Source organism: Octodon degus, unplaced genomic scaffold (assembly GCF_000260255.1).
Source record: "Octodon degus isolate 3935 unplaced genomic scaffold, OctDeg1.0 scaffold00011, whole genome shotgun sequence".
In the NCBI taxonomy this organism is placed as follows: Eukaryota; Metazoa; Chordata; class Mammalia; order Rodentia; family Octodontidae; genus Octodon; species Octodon degus.
This window is the reverse complement of record NW_004524587.1, coordinates 13,059,145-13,078,612: the sequence shown is the minus strand read 5'-3', so window position 1 is coordinate 13,078,612 and position 19,468 is coordinate 13,059,145. Positions and strand designations below refer to the sequence as shown.

At 39.2% G+C, this 19,468-nt stretch overlaps 1 protein-coding gene, 1 non-coding gene and 1 pseudogene across 2 annotated transcripts in view; 2 read left to right on the top strand and 1 right to left on the bottom strand.

Moving 5' to 3' along the window:
* LOC105741409 overlaps positions 1-14,067 on the bottom strand; it is a 40,384-nt pseudogene extending 26,317 nt beyond the window's left edge.
* Positions 1-19,468, top strand: part of Tango6 (transport and golgi organization 6 homolog) — a 253,744-nt gene that overhangs the window by 158,798 nt on the left and 75,478 nt on the right. The window contains exon 14 of the mRNA XM_004626015.2: positions 18,069-18,220. Within this exon, the coding sequence (XP_004626072.1) occupies positions 18,069-18,220 (152 nt within the window). The remainder of the gene's footprint in view (positions 1-18,068; positions 18,221-19,468) is intronic.
* LOC111815143 lies at positions 15,341-15,465 on the top strand. Its single transcript, XR_002819926.1, has one exon. It is a non-coding gene; the product is annotated as a small nucleolar RNA SNORA11 (small nucleolar RNA).

The following is a 19,468-nucleotide window of genomic DNA, read 5'->3' as shown; positions in this document are numbered from 1 at the left end:
TGAGCCATCTCCCCGGCTCCCTTGCATTCTTAAATGAATTTTAGGATCAGCTTGCCCATTTCTCCATAAACAACCGAAAAGAGGGGCAGTTAGAATCTTGATAGGGATTGCATTGAATCTGTAGATCTCTTGCCAGAATACCTAAGAAGTTTTCAATCATTATATCCATCTTATCATTCTGTGTGTTTTCTTCATGAAGTAGAAAAATCCCCAGTACTATTTGTGTCAGTGAACAGAAATTTGATTTCTAAAAGATTATCATACTCTTCTGTTGTAAAAGTACAATTACTTTATACTTAGAAGAGTAAGGGTACACTAAAGGTATTGAAGGAGAAGTGATGCACCTGAAATTAATCATTGAGGTTTCTCATATAAACTTTTTTTTTTGTCCTTTTGAGACAAGGTCTCACTGTGCAGTTCAGGCTGGCCTGGAGCTCACTTTGTAGCCCAGGCTGGTCTCGAACTTGCAATGATCATCCTGCTTCAGCCTCCAGGGTGCTGGGATTACAGGTGTCTGCCTCCACGCCCAGCACAAACTTCATTCTGACCAAAGGGAAAAAGGCTTCCATCGTCACTGAACATATCCATAAATTCTAATTCATCAGACTCATCCCACTTCCTCTCATTTGGGCTGGGGAGGTAGCTTAGTAGTAGAGCACTTGCCTAGCATGGGTAAAGTCCTGGGTTAAACCCACAGTACAAAAACAAACAAACAAAAAAACAGTACCAGTTTCCCATTGTTCAGATCTTTAACTTCATATTCTTTGTCACTTGAGCCCATTTTTCATCCTATTTATCATTCGCCTCTCATCATACCCTTTGTTGCAGTCAGCTGTTACTGCTGGTATTTTCTAAGTGTGCCATTTATCTTCTTGTCTCTTTACCACCACCCTGTACCCACATCTCTGCAAACACAGCTCCATCTCCCTGGAATACTCTTCCTCCTGTCTGCCTCTATAAAAATCTCTACTATTCTTCAAGATTAGATTTATGGGGCCTGCTGTGCAGTTCAGTGGTAGAGAACTTGCTTAACATGAAAGAGAACCAGGGTTCAATACCCAGTACCCACCCACACCCAGTGCTATGTGTAAGATTTCACCTGCTCCGGAAACTCTTCCCCCAAAAGAAGAGTTTCCATCTTCCTGCTTTCATAATATTTGCTACCTCTAGTTTTCTAGAAGTAAGGATGATTTGTTAGAAGAATCTTTTCCACAATACTATGAAGGCAAGTCATATGTAGGTTACATTTCTTTCAACCTTTTCTTTTTGCTATGTATTTGATTTTTTTTTTTTTAACCTTCTTAAGCAACTCATTTTTATCAAACTTGTTCAAACAAATCTAGATCCTTTCCTGGTTTCCTTGAACACACAGCTGTTTGTTTCTCAGTAAGACTGATTATTACTGACTTCCTAAGAACATTTGAAGATGCAAATAGCCAGGTTTTTTTATTATCATTGCACAAAGTAAAAGTCATTACAGTTAAACTATGATAAATCCCGCTGACTGTGATCTACTCAGGTTTCTAAAAGTAGGCTAAGATTTACTCTGTTCATTTCCCTGAAGCTGTTTCAAAGTGCTTTGAGGAAAGAGGATGGTCTCTGCAACTTTAGTTTCCTGAGTATCATTGTCTAAATATGGTCTTTGGGGATTACTTTGTGAAAATTAAGTTTAGAGAATTGGGAAATTAATACTTTTTATTTCCAGTACTGGGGATTAACCCCAGGGCTGTCCCACTGAGCTACATCCCCAGACCGTTTTACTTTTTTATTTTGAGACAGGGTTTTGCTCGAACTAGCAATCCTTCTGCCTCAGTCTCCCAATAGCTCAATAGCATTTTTTAAAATAAAATCCATATATACAGATAAGGTGACAACAGGATAGTAATAAATATTTGTCTCTGTTACAGGGCAAATATATGCCATCTTTCAGACAGAATGTTTGAAAAATATCTTGGAATATGGCGATTCAGACTAGCAATAAATTTATTTTTTTAGTCATATAAAATGTTGATTATCATTCTCAAATAGAATTTTTATTTAAAATTTTCTATCAATACAAGTGTGCAATACATAGTGGTTACGTAACACACTTTAATTCCTTCCTATCCCTTTCCCCTCCCCTTCCTTCCTCTCTTTCCTCCATCTTTTGGTCCCCCTTCCCTATGTCTCTGTTTCAGCCATAAAGTTCAGCTGATGTACTGAAGTAATAGGACTATTTCATCTGGATAAAGAAAAATACAGAGAGACAGAAATGGAAAGAAAAGGGAAGGAAGGAAGAAAAAAAGTAGGAAGAAACTCCTGCATGGGATAATAGTTGCTTTGCTGCTTTTGTTAATTAAGAAGTAGTAATGGGCATCCCAAGATCTCTGGTTTTAATTCATATATACATGGCTAACAAGTAGTTGGAAAACATACTCAGCATATGACCTCTTTATATAAACTACTGCTCTAAATACAGGAATGCCTTGGTTTACCAACTTTTTTCTGCGATTCTGGTCGCAAACCAAAGTGGATGAGAACCAGTCAAATTCAGTAGTTAGGTTCAGTGGTGACCTTATGGGGAAATTTTATTCACTTCTTATCCAATTTGAATTGTACATTGAGTAAATGTGCTGTATTTACGCATTACTCACCTCTTTTATTTCTTTTTATGTAAGTTGGGAGATATATAAAGATGACTTAGCTATTTGGGAAAATCATATGTATACGTGCTGATTGTATGTATATATGCCAAGAGTCATTTATGCCACGTTATTGTCCCAGTTAAAATTATAATTAGGAAAAATAAAATTATGTAGTTTAATTTTTTTCTGGTGTGCATTGGTTATAATATTGATTTTTTTTTTTCCGGAACCAGGGATTGAACTCAGGCCTTTGTGCTTGCCAGGCAAATGCTTATTCTACTGAGCCATCCCCCCAGTCCTTTGATTTTTGAGTAATTGGAAAAATATGTATTGTTAGAGTCTTTCATTTTGTCAAATCTAAATCATAGAACTGACATAGGAGTTCTCTGAAACTTTAAGAGCATTCTAGTTTTCATATTGTATCAGAATGCTCTTGGCTGTAAGAGACAGAAATTCCTGAGTCTATTCTTAAAAAGAGATGAATGATCACACACAGCAATAAGTTCAAGATAGCAAATTCTTCACCTCATTCACATTACTCAAGACCCATTTCCCCCCCATCTTTCTTCTCTGTGATCCTCAATTCATGGCCTTCTCCTCTAGTCCCTGGTGGCTTTAAGCTGACTGTCACAACTCTAAGGCAATGATTAACTCTTTTATCCTTGTATGACTTTTCTCAGTCTTCTAAAAACTTCCCCTGGGGCTGGCGAGATGGCTCAGTGGTCTAGAGCACCTACTTAGAACAAGCTTAGCAAAGCACTAGGACCACAGTTCAATCCCTCAGCACCACATGCCAGCCAGCCCCGCCCCCTGGTGGGCTGAGCTGGTCACACACACACAGACATAAATAAATAAATAAATAAATAAAATTAAAAAAAAAAAAAAAACTTCCCCTTACACTTCATTGTCTAGAACTGGGTCGTATGCATATGCCTAAACCATTTAAAGCAAAAGGACATGCCCAGCATAATTCACTTAGACCAATGAAGAGCTTGGCTAGAATTGTGCAAGAAGGGTTGATAGAAGCAGGCTGTCCAACAAAACAAGAGTGTACTTTTCAAAGAAGAATGGAATGCCAATGAGACTTTTGGTACTTTGTTGTCATTGCTGGGACAAAATACCTGACACCCAGAATTAAGGAAGAAAAGATTTATTTAGATCACAGTTTCTGGAGGTCTCAATCCATACTCCGCTGGCTCCATGGCAAAAGGCAACAGTTCATGGCAGAGGAAAACTGCAAATGCAATAAGAGCAAAAAGGAGTGAGAGAACAAGCCTCTTTCCCTCCCTTACATTGCATGCAGGCTACGCACCCCAGGCTCACACCCATAATCCTAGCATTGGACCAGGAATAAATCACAAACTGTAGAAGATTGCTCCGTGACTGCACAAGGCTTTGGGGGATCATCTAGAAACAAACCATAACAGATACATAATAAAGTATGCAAAGATGCCTAAAGACCAAATGAGAACCCCTAATAAAGCAGCTTTAAATTCAATGCCTGTGTCAAATACCCTAGACGCTGTGTTCTCTGGCTATCTGTTCATTTTATTTTTCATAGAGACCAGGTCAGATTGGCTCCTCCCTGGAGACTGGGGTATAACATAGAGTACTATTAATATCCCAGCTACACAGGATGGTGGAAGCAAGGAAGAGGAAAGGTTATTAGAGGCTAGCAGAGCCCCTAAACTGTAAAGCTGTGAATCCCTAAGAAGAGCAATTTTAATCAGTGGTGTGACAGATCTAGCACACATGAATGAAATCCAGTCTGCAGATAACGTGATGGCAGGAACCCACAAGATACACAGAGTGGATGTGGGGAGTATCCATCTCTTCCAGTCCAATACTGGAAAATAAAAGTAGCATCTAGGGACTGGGGAGATAGCTTGGGGGTCTAAGTGCCTACCTGGCAAACTCAAGGACCCGGGCTCAATACCCAATACCACATGCAGTGCAGGCCTGGAATCCTGGGTATACCATGCCAGCCATAGAAGCTGGTCATGGTGGCATGTGCCTGTAATCCCAGCACTTGGGAGGATGAAAACAAGAGGATTACTATGAGTCTGATCTACGTAATGAGACCCTGTAGACTGTAGACCCTTTACTAAATACATACAAGTAGCATGTGGTCATAGAGCCAACAGACCAAGGACAGGGAATGGTCTTGAGATGTTCTCTGTCACCTTTTGCTTTTAGGCCAGTCTTGAATGGATTAGTGGACCTTGTAGTTAGATGGACACTCATTTTAAGGAAACAATGGGTTACTTCCAGGGGCTGACACATAGCCTTGGCAGCAGGTTCAAACTCTGGAGCTGTAGTCTGTGAGACTGAAGAGATGATACAGGGCCTGGTGCATCCTTCCTAACCTAGCTTCCCTGAGCTCTTGCACTGCTCCAAGCTTCTTGAAAGCCCAGGAGGCAGGTGCCTGGGGGCAGGGGCTGGCACACTTGTTCACACTCTCTCAGAGGAAACACATAAAGCACAAAGCTAACACGTTTTCAAGTGACAAAAGCCCCACCTTGTCTGGAGACATGCATGACATCCTGGTTCATTTGAACTACTAACTGATGTTTATTCATCGGTTATGGGAAGAGACCAGGATAAATACTTGTGAGAGTAAGTGTGGAATCATTAAGAAGGATGACTTATTGGCTGCAGCCAAGGTAATTCTAAAGAACAGAGGTTAGGAGTCAAGGAACATGTTTTTGAAAAGTATATGATGGCTTATTTTAGTTGGTAATGTGTTATAAAAGCACCTTCTATATATTAATTTATATTGTGGATTATTAAAATATTGGCTGGATGAGGAAAATTTTTTAAATGTAAGCTGTGGATATAAAGCTCAGTGGTATCAGCACCTGCCTGGCAAGTGCGAGGTCCTGAGTTTGATCCCTGGTACAATCAGTCAGTCATCAATCAATCAGTCAATCAATCAGGCTGGGGGTGTAGCTCAGTGATAGTAAGCTTATGAAACATGCCTGAAGCCATGACAGTGACCCTTAGCATTGCCAAAAAAGAATAGTTTAGTATGCCTTTTCTGTGCCATCTCTTTTTAAATCTCTACATTTAAATAAATAAATAAATAAATCTCTACATTATTAAACTAAGCTTCTCGGGCTTGGGAGATAGCTCAGTGTCTTAAGTACCTGCCTGGCAAATGTGAGGTCCTGAGTTTGATCCCTGGTACTGGAGGGAAAAAATTAAACTTAATGGTTTCTGTGTTCTTGCCCAACTTGGAATTTCCCCTCAGTATGAGTTTCTAAACCTTTGACTTTTCTGTGACTTCCTCGCCAACAGGGAACCTTCTTCCTTTAACCATGAAACGGTTTGCCCCAAGTTTCATAAATGTGTGCCTTTTCTTCCTTCCTGGGTCTCCTTTACCTTATTTCCCCATGACTAAACCAAAAGTGATTCATCCCAGGCTTAGATTTGGAAGGGCCAGAGAGATCATCTTGTCTAAGTGACTCATCTCCATTGGACTAGCCAGGTGAAGTGACTGCCAGCGTCATACAGCTAGTTTGCAGCAGAGTCGAATCTAGAACACAGATCTCTTGACTCATTTACCTGTTTTTTCACAATGCAGAATGAATAAACCCATTCCTAATTCCAGAAAGGGAAAGTAGCACAAGAAAAGTAAGAAAGGGCTGGAGAGATAGCTCCTTGCATGACAAGTGCAAGGACCTAGGTTCTATCCCCGGTACCGAATGGTGCACTGCACCACCTGGAAACTATGTGTGGTGGTGCACGCCTGCAGTTATAGTGCTGGGGAATCTGAGATAGGAGGATCACTTCTAGTCTAAGCTGCATAGCAGGATCCTGTACCAAATAAATAAATAAATAAATAAATAAATAAATAAATAAGTCTATTGTTTGTTTTCCTTTAATTGGAGATGTGTGTGGGTTTTTGTGGGGGTGCTTTTGTTTTTTGGGTTTTTTGCCATGCTAGGTATTGAACCCAAGGCCTTATTCCCACTAAGCAAGTTCTTTACCACAGAGCAACACATCCCCAGCCCTGGAAATATCTTAAATGCAGTTTGGCCTAAGAGCTGAGTGTCAGACAGCCCAAGTTTACCCCAGCTCTATTTGTTCTCCACACAAATTCTTTAGTATTTCTATTTTAGTGTATATTCTTTCTTTTTCTGTTCCTTGATATAGTTAATGTACATATTTAAACCTGTAAGTTTGGTTTATCAATAGTGAGAGAAGTTTGTGTGTATTTTTACATATATAAATAAAATAAGAATATAGCAGTTTTGTATGTTTCTTTAAGGTATTGAGAACTTTCAATGACAGGGCATATAATTCGGTCATTCTTTTTAATAATTTTATATAGTATTCAATAATATGATACACTACAGTTATTTAACATTTCCATACTTGTTAATATTTACTTTATTTCTCATTTTTCAGTATTATAATTCAGCATTGAAATCTTTCCCCCTCCCCCTGTAATTGTTACTGAACCCTGTGTCTGAGCTATATCTTCAGTCTTTTTTTTAATTTTGAGAAAGGGTCTCACTAAGTTGCTAAATTGCCCAGGGTGGTTTCAAACTTGCAGTCCTCATGCCTCAGCCTCCCATAGTTCTGAGATTACTGGCATGCACTACCATGCCTGACCTGCAGTGAAATATTTATGCAGGTATCTTCATGCATATATATATTGCATATGTATTATGCCTCTATGATAGATACTAAAAAAATGCAAAGACTGAGTCAAAGTGTATGCATTTCTTTAAGGTTAAAGCCTTCTCTTTTCTGTTCTGAAAATAGGCTTTGGCTAAGTCACTGTTGATTCCATTTCGGCAGTGTATTTTGATGGTGGGAAAGCAGAGGGTGACTCTCAGGACTGCAGAGTACTTATATTAGGAGGTAGGAGCACTTTGGAGATAGTAGCCCTTCATCTTTTTCTTATATTATATGGAAGGTACATTGTGTTCCTGACCTTGGGGGCAAAACAGAACAAAACCGCATGCCCCACAAGTACAAGGTTGACCACCAGTTAGAAATCCACTACAACCATCATGCTTAGTTATATAAATCTAAAGCCTTGAGACTATGAGATATGGTAATAAATGAAGTGAGCACAAGCAGAAACAGGAACCAAGGGCAGAGTTGGACCCTTCAACATTGAGAGACTGGGAGAAGAGGAATCAGCAGTGGAAATGAGAAAGGAATGATGGATCAAGAAGGAGAAAAACCTAGTGTACCTAGAAATTAAGGGGAAAAGTATGTTAAAAAGGTTACACTCTTCACAGTATGCTGCTAGTAGGTCAGGTAAGAAGTTTAAAAGTATCCTTTATGGCAAAGGAATAATTCATATATATATATATGAACATCTTTATCCGTTTATTGGTTGATAGGCATCTGTGCTGTTTCTAAGATTTACCTATCACAAGCTGTGCTGCTATAAACATGATGTGCATATATCGCTGTGGTATCGTGGATTTTCAGGAAGATACCAAGAAGGAAAATAGCCGGGTCAAATAGAATCCTCTCATTTTAGTTTTTTTGAGGAATTGTACCAATTTACAGTCCTCTAACAGTGATGAAGGTTCTTTTTTCCTCAGAGCCTCACCAGCCTTTGTTATTGGTTGATCTCTTGATAATGAATAGCTTCTTCTGGAGTGAGATGAAATCTCAGTGTTTTAAATTGCATTTCTCAGGGCTGGGGAGATAGCTCAATGGAATAAGTGCTTGCCTGGCAAGTGCAAGGTCCTGAGTTCAATCCCTAGTTCCATTTAAAAAAAAAAAAAATCTAAATTGCATTTCTCAATAACCAGTAATGTTGAACATTTTTTCATGTATTTATTTGCTGTTTGTACTTCTTCATCAGAGAGGTGTCTGTTCATTGGAGGTGCCATTTTGGGATAGGGTCTTTAAATTTGGGGGAGTCTAATTTTTTGGAGTTTTTATATATTCTAGATAGCACTATTTTGTTTGAGGGATAGAAAAAATTTTTTCCTATTCTGTGGGTTGTCACTCCATTCTGCTGGTGGTTTCCTTTGCTGTGCAAAAGCTTTTTAGTATGATGAGATCCCAGTTATTGATCTTTGTAACATTTCTTGTACAATCAGGGTTTAGTTCACAAAGTCTTTGCCTACTTGTAGGTCTTTAAGACTTGTAGGTCTTCAGTCTTCCTTCCAGCAGATTGGTACTGTTTTTATATTCAAATATTTCATCCATTTCAATTTTTTAAATTTTTATTTATTTATTTATTTATTTATTTATTTTTTTGCGGAACTGGAGATTGAACTCAGGCCCTTGCTCTTGCCAGGGAAGCACTTACTCCACTGAGCCATCTCCCCGGCCCCCATTTCAATTTTAATTTAGTGTGTGGTGAGAGTTATGGGTTTAGGTTTAATCTTCAGCATGTGGTAAGCCAGTTTTCCCAGCACCATTTATTAAAGAAACTTTCTTCCAGTAAAGTATTTGCCTTTTTGTGAAAGATAAGGTAGCTGAGTGTGTTGAGAGTTGCTTCTACATCTTCTATTCTGTCCTATTGATATTTGGGTCTTTGTTTGCCAGTACCGTATTGTTTTTAGCTTTGTAGTATAATTTTTTTAAAGCAGGGATTGTGATACTCTGAACATGGGATATCTTTGCATTTTCTGGTAATACCTTTTGCTCTCCTTTTTCAGAGCACTATAGTTTTCAATGTAAAATTTTTTTTACTTCCTTTGTTAAGTTGATTCCTATGCATTTCGTTTTTCTTGATGCTGTTATAAAAAATGTTATTTCCCTAATTTCTTTCTCAGTGAGTTTGTTTTTTGTGTCCAGGAATGCTATTGATTTTGAGTGTTGACTTTGTGTCCTGCTATGCTAGTGAATTTGATTATTAAGTCTAGAAATCTTTTAGTGCGGTTTTTGGGGTCTTCTATGTGGAATATCCTGTCATCCACAAATAAGGATCATTTGAGTTCTTTTCCTATCCTTATTCCTTTTCTTTCTTTCCCTTGTCTAATTACTCTACCTAATGTTTCCAGAACTGTATTGAATGGGAATGATGATAGTGAGAATCCTTGTCTTATTCCTAATGTTAGAGTGAAATCTTTCAGTGTTTGACCATTTAGTATAATGTGGGATGTTGGTTTGTCATAGATGGCTTTTATCAGATTTAGATAAAGACCTTTTATTGCAGTTTCTGTAGGGTTTTCATCATGGATGGCTGTTGAACTTTGTCAGATGCTTTTTCTGCATCTATGGAGATGATCATGTAGGTTTTTGGGTTTTTTTAAATGTATTTGGTACAGGGTCTGCAGGGTCTACAGTGTCTCACTACATAGATCAGACTTGTAGTGATTCCCCTGTTTTCAGCCTCCCAAGCGCTGGGATTACAGGCATGCACCACCAAGCCCAGGCTCAGTTGCTGTCTCAGAGTGCCCTGGGGGTGGGGCCGGCATGGCAGGCCTGGGATCAGAACCCCGGCTGTTGCACTCTGCTTCAGCAGGCTCTTTAGTCCACTGAGCTATCTGGCTAGCCCAATCATGTAGTTTTTGTCCTTAGTTCATGGGGTGCATTACAACTATTGATTTGTTGAACCATCCCCACATCCTAGGACCAGATCCTACTTAGTCATGGTGTATAATCTACTTGATGGGGGCTGGGGAAATAGTTCGGCAGCCTAAGCGCCTGCCTGCCAAGTGCAAGGTCCCCATTTCAATCCTTAGTACCACATGCTGTGCCTGCGCTGGCTCTGTGTGTACCATGTTGCCCAAAACTGGGACTGGGTGCACGCCTGTAATCCCAGCACAGGGGAGGCTAAAACAGGAGAATCACTATGAGTTTGAACTGCATAGCAAGACTCTGTATCACAAATCAGTATCATCATCATCATCATCATCATCATCATCATCATCATCATCTTGATGATATGCTGCATTCTGTTTGCCAGTATCTTATTGAAGATTTTGTATCAATGTTCTTTAGGGAGATTGGCCTATAGTTCTCTGTTTTGTTTGGATTCTCTTCTGGATTTGGTATCGGGGTAATGGTTGCTTCTAGGAGTGAGTTTGGCATATTGCTTCTCTTTCATTAAAGAGTTTGAGGAGTAGTGGCATTAGACCTTCTCTAAATTTCTTGTAGAATTCAGCAATGAATGCATCAGAACATGGGCTTTTCTTTGTTGGTAGTTTTTAAATTACATCTTTAATTTCACAGACTGATACTGGGTTATTTAAAATTTTTATATCTTCTTGTTTTGGTTTTGTTATGTTTTGAAACAAACTCTCATAGTTCAGGCCAGCCTTGATCTCACTTATGTAACCCAGGCTGATCTCAAGCTCATGGTAATTCTCCTGCCTCAATCTCCTGAGTGCTGGGATTACAGGCATGTGCTATATCTTCTTGATTCAGTTTTGGTATATATCGAGAAAGCTGCTCATGTCCATGTCTTCTGCATTTTCCATCTTAATAGTGTAGAGGTTCTCAAAGTAGGAACTGATGGTCTTCTGGGTTTCTACAGGATCCATTGTTTTTTCACCCATTTTATTACTAATAGATTTTTCCCCCAGACAGTTCAGCTACATCTTTATTCACTTAGTGTGTTAAGTGTACTGGTTTTAAATACCCTATTAAACAAACAGCCCTGTCAGCATGGTATTTGGTTTCTTAAAAGCAGCAGTATAGGCATTGTATTGATTACACAGCAGTTATAAGGATCTTGATACAGGGTACGTCTAGTCTAAAGGAAACACGTGGAGAGCTTACACCGTGTAAACACACAGATCAGTCACTGCGGGGTTGCGCATGCAGGGCGAGGGGCCTGGCGCAGCCTTGCTGCTTCTCCCTCTTGCAACAAATGGCCCCAAGTATAGCTTGCTTTGGTGGCAGTGGGATTGACCTTTCTGATACCACCACATGGTCTGTGTGCAGCTATGGGAAGAGCCCTGTGCCCTTGGCACACAATGAGACAGCCAGTGACATGAGAGCCCATCCCTAATGCCCCAATTACCTGCAACTGGAAAGTGCATTCCATGCCACTCAGGCCACAGGCAAAGGGAGTGTGACATGGGGGTTCCACACTCACGTCCACCATGGCCTCAGGAGGCCTCAGCCCAGAGCAATCCTAGCAGAAGAAACACCACAGCTCCCAGCTGCTTTGAGGAAATGACACAAGTGACATGACTCAGGGTTGCTGCTCCCATGGCGTTGCACCTTGAGCAGAATTCATAGGGACCTGCTTGCTGCTCCTGGAAGGGGAGGGAAGGGAAGCCCTTCCGGAAGGGCCCCATGATTCAGATGCCTTAAGTTAAGCTGCTGCCCCAACTTCATGTTCCTACTTGCATTAAAATAATTGAAGGTCTGTTTTACTGGCAATTTAGGATGCAGAGTATTTTTTGAGACAGGGTCTCACTATGTAGTTTAGCCTGGCCTTGAACTCACCAAGCTCACTAAGTAGTGCAGGCTGGCCTCTACTCATGGCAATCCTCCGGCCTCAGCTTCCCAAGGGCGTGCGCCCCCACACTTGGCTCTTTCCCTTTTTTGGTAAGGATTTGTCAGTTTTATTTAAACCTTTCAAAGAACCAACTTTTCAATTCATTGATTCCTTATATGGTTTTCTATTAGTTTTTGCTTTGATCTTTATCATTTCTTCCCTCACACATGCTTTGGGTTGAATTTGTTCTTCTTTTTCTAGAAGTTTGTGCTTCAATGTTGTTATTTAGCTTAGCTCATTCTGGTTTTTTTTTTTTCTTTTTTTTTTAATGTATGTGGTACAGGGTCTCACTATGCAGCTCAGAGTCATAGTGATTCTCCTGTTTTCAGCTTCCCCAGTACTGGTATTATAGGCGTGCACCACCATGCCTGGCCTCAGTGGCTGGCTCAGTGCCTCAGGGGCAAGGCTGGTCCAGCCTGTGATGCCAGGGATTGAATCCCAGACCCTGTGCTTGCCTAAGCAGGTGCATAGTCCACGGAGCTATCTCACCAGCCCTCATTCTGTTTTTCTAATGTTTGATGTATAAATTTTCCCTTATATGCCTGCTTTCATTGCCCCCCACAAGTTTTGGTATGTCATATTGGCATTATTGTTTACTTTTAGAAACTGTCTAATTTGTTCTTTAATTTCATATGTGAACCATTGGTTGTTATTTAATGTGTTATTTAATTTCCATATGTTAATTCAGTTTTTGTAGTTTCTTTTGCCATTGATTTCTAACTTTATTGCACTATGATCTGATAATATACATGAGTTAATTTCAATCCCTTTGCATTTACTTAAGCATGATCTATGACCTAGTATGTGATCTGTGTTGAAGAAGGTCCTAGTACAGTTGAGAACAATGTGTATTCCATTGTTGTGGGATGGGATAATCTGTAGATATCTACTAAGTCCATTTGTTCGAAGGTTTGGTTCGACTCTAATACTTCTTTTGTGTATTTTGTTTTGTTTTGTTTTGTGGTCAATTTGATCTATTTGTGACAGTGAATATTGAGATTCTCCATTAAAATTGCATTAGTGTTTATTTGATTAGTCTTACCCATTAAGGTTTGTTTGATATAGTTAGGTGTGCTGTTATTTGGTTCTTGTACATTTATGATTGTTATATAATCTTGGATTTTTCCCTTAACAAGTATATAGTGATCTTCTTTGTCTCTTCTAATAAGACTTGCCTTGAAATGCACTCTGGGTACAAATAGAATGGCTACCCTTGCATTTTTCCAAGTTTTTGTCCCATGGGGTATTGTTTTCCATCTTTAACTTTCAGTATATGAATTTCTTTTTTAAATTAAATGTTTTTCTTATATGCAGCAGCATATTGTTGGTTCTTACATCTTTATCCATTCTGACAACCTATTTCTTTTGATTGTTAAATTGAGACCATTTACATTGATGGTTATAACTGATATGTATTGATTTATCCTTATCATAGCAGTTTCCTCTTGTTGATATCTTTTCTTTCCCCTCTGTTTAATTGCTTGCCTTCACTGGTGTATTCATTCTGCTGGGCTTTATGGATTTGTTATCCTCATTTCTTCTTCCAGAATAGCTTTCAGAACATTTTGAAGTGCTGCTCTGGTGGTCATAAATTTCTTCGGGTGTCCTTTATCATGGAAGTATCTTTTTTCTCCATCAATTTTGAAAGGTAATCTTGGGGAGTACATCAATCTGGTTTTGAGGTTGTTTTCTTTTAGGTCTTGAAATACGTTACTCAGTTCTCCTTGATATAAGTGGTTGGGTTAAAAAGTCAGCTGGGCTTTTCTTTGTATGTTGTTTCTTTTTGTAACAACTTTTGCTATTTTGTTCTTATGATGAATTTCTGGAATCTTGACTATCATATGCCTTTGTGTAGGTTTTTTTTGTTTGTTTGTTTGTTTTTGTTTTTTTTCCTTTCACACCATGGCTTCTTGGAATTCTGTATGTCACACTTACCTGTATGTTGAATTCTTTCTCCATGTTTGAGAAGTTAGCTGCCTCTACTTCTGGGAACAGGTTTCTTATGTCCATTGTGCTCTCTTTTGATTTTTTTCATTGATTCTAATCAATCTTATGTTATTCTTCTTTGTATCATCCAGCTGCTGTTGGATTGATTTTATGTAGTCCTTTGCTATTTTAATAAATATTTCATTGGATAATCACTAACCACCAATGTCTCTGGATCTGATATTCTACTCTCACATTGGTTGATTCTGCTGCATATACTTTCAGTAGAATTTTTAATCTCCTAGATATCTGGTTGAATCCAGATTTCATGGAGTCTATTTCTTTCCTATGTTATGCATTCATGGTTTCTATCACTTTTCCTAAGCTCCTGTATTTTTTTTTTCCAGAACCGGGGATTGAATTCAGATCCTTGTGCTTACCAGGGAAGTGCTTTTCTACTGAGCCATCTCCTTGGCCCCTGTATTTTTTTTTTAATCTGTATCTACTTTAGATTCACTAAGCATGTCCTTCGTTATGGTTATTATCTCTTTAGTTATCTGTGAAATTATTTCTGACTTTTTTTTCCTACAGATTTGTTCATCTGCTTTGTTACTTTTGTTGCTACCATTTCAGAAATTTCAGCTGGGTGGCTTTTAATTTCTTGCACCTCGGTGCCCCTTGATTTGCCTTGGCTGAGCCAAGGGTTTCCTCTTGCTTCTGTCTTCCCATTTTCTGTTTTTTAAAATGTGTTTTCTACATTGATGCTTATAAATTGCCTACAATAAGTAGCTTTGTTAATAGTATTGAGATCTCCTTAGGAAATGACTACTTTTTAGAGATGTCTGCTAGGTATAGCTGGCTTTTGGTTTATCTGTCCCAAGGTCTTGCCTCCTCAATTTATTAGGGATGAGAAGATGCCACCCTTTTGGCCTAGCACCCAGTTTTTGTTGTTGTTGTTTTGGGGTGGGCTTTTTCATTTGTTTGCTTTGTTTTGTTTTACTGGGAATCCAACTCATGATCTTGTGCTTGACAGGAAGGCACTGTGTTACTGAGCTATATTCCCAGTCCCTAGCACCCAGTTCTTTGACACTGGATTATGATATTGTTTTTGAACCCAGGATAATCTTGATATTGGCATGTAAGGAAAAATAGCCGATCACAACTATGTCACTTTGGCTAAATTAGAAAATGACAAACTATGGTAACTCTTAATTTACATTTCTAACCATAGGTACAAGATTTATAGTTATGTAAATAAGTATAAATCAAACAAATCAAAAAACATATACAATAAGTATTTTTTTCTAAGTAGAGCAATTTTATTCTCAAGAAAGAAGATTTAGAAGTAATAAGAGTGTGGGTATGCTCAGAGCAGGTGGCCTGAAGAATGGCTTCTCTGTTTACAGCACACTGAACAGGAATTTAGGGTCACTGTGACAAGGAGCACAAGAGGACTTCTTTTTGAGCAGATGTCCCACACATGTACTCCATACACTTCCACATGGCTTCTGGACAGTACCAATGGGACAAGGCTCTACAGCATTTAGTGAGGGAGGTGGGCATTGTCCACTGATACATGGTGATCCATGGTAGTCGTAGAAGTAAAGACTGAATTTCTAAATTAAATAAAATAAATTAAAAATAATAATAAAAGCAATTTTTCTTTCAAGGAGGAGGAGGAGGAAGAGAAGGAGGAGGTGGTTAGAGGAAAAAATAGAGAAATAAAAGAAGTAAAAGAGATTAGAAGCAAGGCTAAAGAAAAAGGGAAGATTACCCAAGCTTGAGGAAACTGGTGAGGAAGACAGGAAGGAAAGAAAGAAGGAAAAAACAAGAACTAAACAAAACAAAAAGCTAAAACAATCACAGAGATATATGTGTACCCATGTTAGCAGCACAGTTTATAATAGCTACATCTTGAAAACAACCTAAATGCCTATCAGCCAAGGCATGGATAAAAAAGATGTGGTCTTTTTATATAATGAAGAAATACTCTGCCATAAAGAAGGATAAATTGGGGCTGAGGAGATAGCTTAACAGTCTAAGCATCTGCCTGGCAAGCACAAGGACTCAGGTTTGATTCCCAGTATTGCATGGTGTACCAGCCCTGCACCATGCTGGCCACTAAAACCAGGCACAGTGGCACACACCTGTAATCCCAGTGCTGGGGATGCTGAGACAGGAGGATCACTATGAGTCCAACGTGCATAGTGAGGCCCTGTACCAAATAAATAAGTAAAATACTTTTTTTAAAAGAAGGATAAATTGGAGCCTTTTATAGATAAATGGATGCAACTCAAGACCATACTCATAAGTGAAATAAATCAGATGCACACATGTAAACATGGTATCGTCTCCCTAGCATGAGAAGATAAAAGAGTAAAGAAGATCCCAAAATGTACAATAGATATTGTAAAATGGGAAGAAATTCCAAAAGGAAAAGGAAACTGAGATGGGGGAATGGAGAAAAGCAAGGGAAAAGCAAAAAATAAATAAATAAATAAAAAGTACACATGTGTAATATATGATAGTTAAGGTAATTACATTACTAATTTCTCTTAGTTAATTGAAAAGAATAGTTTGGGTTCTAATATTGTTTAGACAATGAAATTCCAATATCTTATACTCCAAGTAACTAATTTATAAATAACAATATACAATATATTAACCATTGTTACCCTCCTCTACTGTATTCTTTTAAAATTTTGTGGGTTTTTTCCTCTTAAAAAGAAAACTAAAACAATGAAGAAAAAGGAGATTTCTCTGTGATTTTAGGCATGTGGTTATCTTTTGGGTCCACAGTTTTGCAGTAGTGTCCAATTCGCGGCATGTCTCTACTGTCACTGATAAGACAAAGGGGGCAGACAGAGTCCAGTTCTAACTGGATGTGATCCTAGCAAGCCTGTAGTAACACTAGGATGGGGCGCTGGATAATCCTATCAAGGCTGCAATAGGACTAGGGCAGGGTGCCAGTTCTGGTGCTTCTAACTCCATAGAAGTTCAGGCTGATCCTGATGTCAAGTTGTGGCATTGAGGTTTGAGTTACCTACAACACTCTAGGGATCTCTTGCCAGCCTGACCTCAGCTCCCTGACTCTGGATGTCTCCTGCCGTTGTGCCTCACCCAGTCACTGCAAGCCCTGAGACAAAGCCAACCTATGGGTGCTCTGAGTCCTGGGTTCATTTGGCCCCTCCTTAAAATTGCATTGGCCAAGTACCCTTCCTGGGGACTTGGAATGGAGTCATCACCAGTTGTTGTAGCTCACAACATCCAGTGCTCCATTCTGCTGGTGTGTTTCTCCTTGGAGACCTCTAGAGTCACTCACCCTCGCTGTGTCTCTGTAGATTCCAGCTTCCTCTCTCTCACCATGAGCCAGGAATCAAGAGAAAGGGCAGTTAGCCTCTCCCTCTTTCTACATTGAGATGTGTCTGTTCACTTTCCTTGTGGCCTTCGATTCTCCTTTCATATCCTTCCTGGGTCCCAGGGAATCCATCCTTCTTCCCCAAATTGTTATATGCTAGTGTCTGGATTCTATACCTCAGAGAGGCTGATTTGCTGCTGTTCAGAAGTCTCATCTTGATTGTTTTTCATTCAGTTTGCTTAACTAAGTAGTGATGATGTAGGAAAAGTAGTGGGCTATGACTGGGGTCTCGCGTGAGGGCCTTAGTTGCTGTTTATGTGGCCATAGGCTAATGACAGTTATGTCAGGTTTCTGAACATTTATTATGCTATGTAGTTATGATATACATTTTCCTATATGTGTGTGCATATATATTTTTATATGTAATTTTTCAAAGTTCTCTGTAAACTTCCCTGTAAATGCTGCTAATATTATGGGGAATATCATCAGTCTTTTATCTCCATGTGTATATTTCTAGAATAAAACTGAGATTCTACTTGCTTTTTTATAAACCATACATCATAAATATTTTCCTTAACATGAAATATTCTTCCACAGAATAATTTTTAATGGTCATACAGTCCTTTGAAAAGTGTAAGACATCATACCATGTACCATAGTGATAGCATTCCTTCCTGAAGGTGAAATTCTGTTTAAAAGGTTTTTAAATTTCTTCCTTTCTCTGTAGGGGACATGGTCTCAAAGTACCGAGATCCTTTGATCCATACCTTCCTGAGGGGAGTGAGAGATCCAGATGGTGCCCACAGGGCCAGCAGCTTAGCCAACCTGGGAGAGCTGTGCCAGCGCCTGGACTTCCTGCTGGGCCCTGTGGTTCATGAGGTGCTGTATGTTGGCTGCTTCTTCTTGCTTAGCACTGAGAGTGAGGAGATATACCAGGAACTTCTCTCAGTTTCATTTGTCTCATATGTGTAATTGAAAGTTTTGTTACAGGTTATACATCCCTAATCCAAAATATTCCAAACTCTGGGGCTGGGGAGATAGCTTGGGGTCTAAGCACCTGCCTGGCAAGTGCAAGGATCTAGGTTCAGTTCCTGGTACCACATGCCACACTGACCCTGAAATCCCAGGTGTGCTGTGCCGGCCACCAAAACTAGGTGGTGGTGATGCATGCCTGTAATCCCAGCGCTGAGGAGGCAGGCTGAGACAGAAGGATCACTAGGAGTCCAAGCTGTGTAGTGAGACCACATACCAAATAAATAAATAATATCTATATCTATATCCATAGATGTAGATATGTAAAGATACAAAATCTGAAACTTTTTGAGCCCTAACATAATGCCATAATTGGAAAATTCCCACATCATGAAACTTTGCTTCATATACAGAACTATTTTCTGGCTGTGTATATAAGGTTTATGTGAAACATAAATGAATTTTACATTTAGACTTGGACCTCCATCCCCAAATAACTTATTGGGTATATACACTTACTCTTTTTTTTTTTTTTTTTTCTTTTTGTACCAGGAATCGAACTTATGACCTTGTGCTTGCCAGGCAGGTGCTGTGCCACTGAGTTATATCTCTAGCTATACATACTTATTCTAAAATTAAAAAAAAAATCTGAAATCCAAAACAGTTTAGCTCAAGTATTTCAGATAAGAGATACTCAAACTAAAGTAAGACTCAGTTCCAAGTGATAAGAAATCATCTTACCCTACCTTATGCATTAAATGATGACTTATTATAAAGATTCTAAAGTAAGTAACAGTGGTTGACCCTGTCCCACTCCTAGAGACCCACTTTCTGCTACATCAGTTCCCAGTGTGCTTAGAATTATTAATAAAAGGGGCCTGGGAGATGGCTCAGTAGAATAAGTGCTTCCCTGGCAAACGCAAGGGCCTGAGTTCAATGCCCGGTGCCAAAAAAAAAAAAAAGAATTATTGATAGACTGAGCATAGCAAGGGCAGAACCAGAGTTTATTCATCTTTCCAGCCTTTCTCACATCTATGATGGTGCTTGGCATATAGCCGGTACTAAGTGTTGGCTGATTAATATCAAAAGGAAGGGGCTGGAGAGATGGCTCAGTGGTCTAGAGCACCTACTTAGAGCAGGCTTGGCAAAGCATCA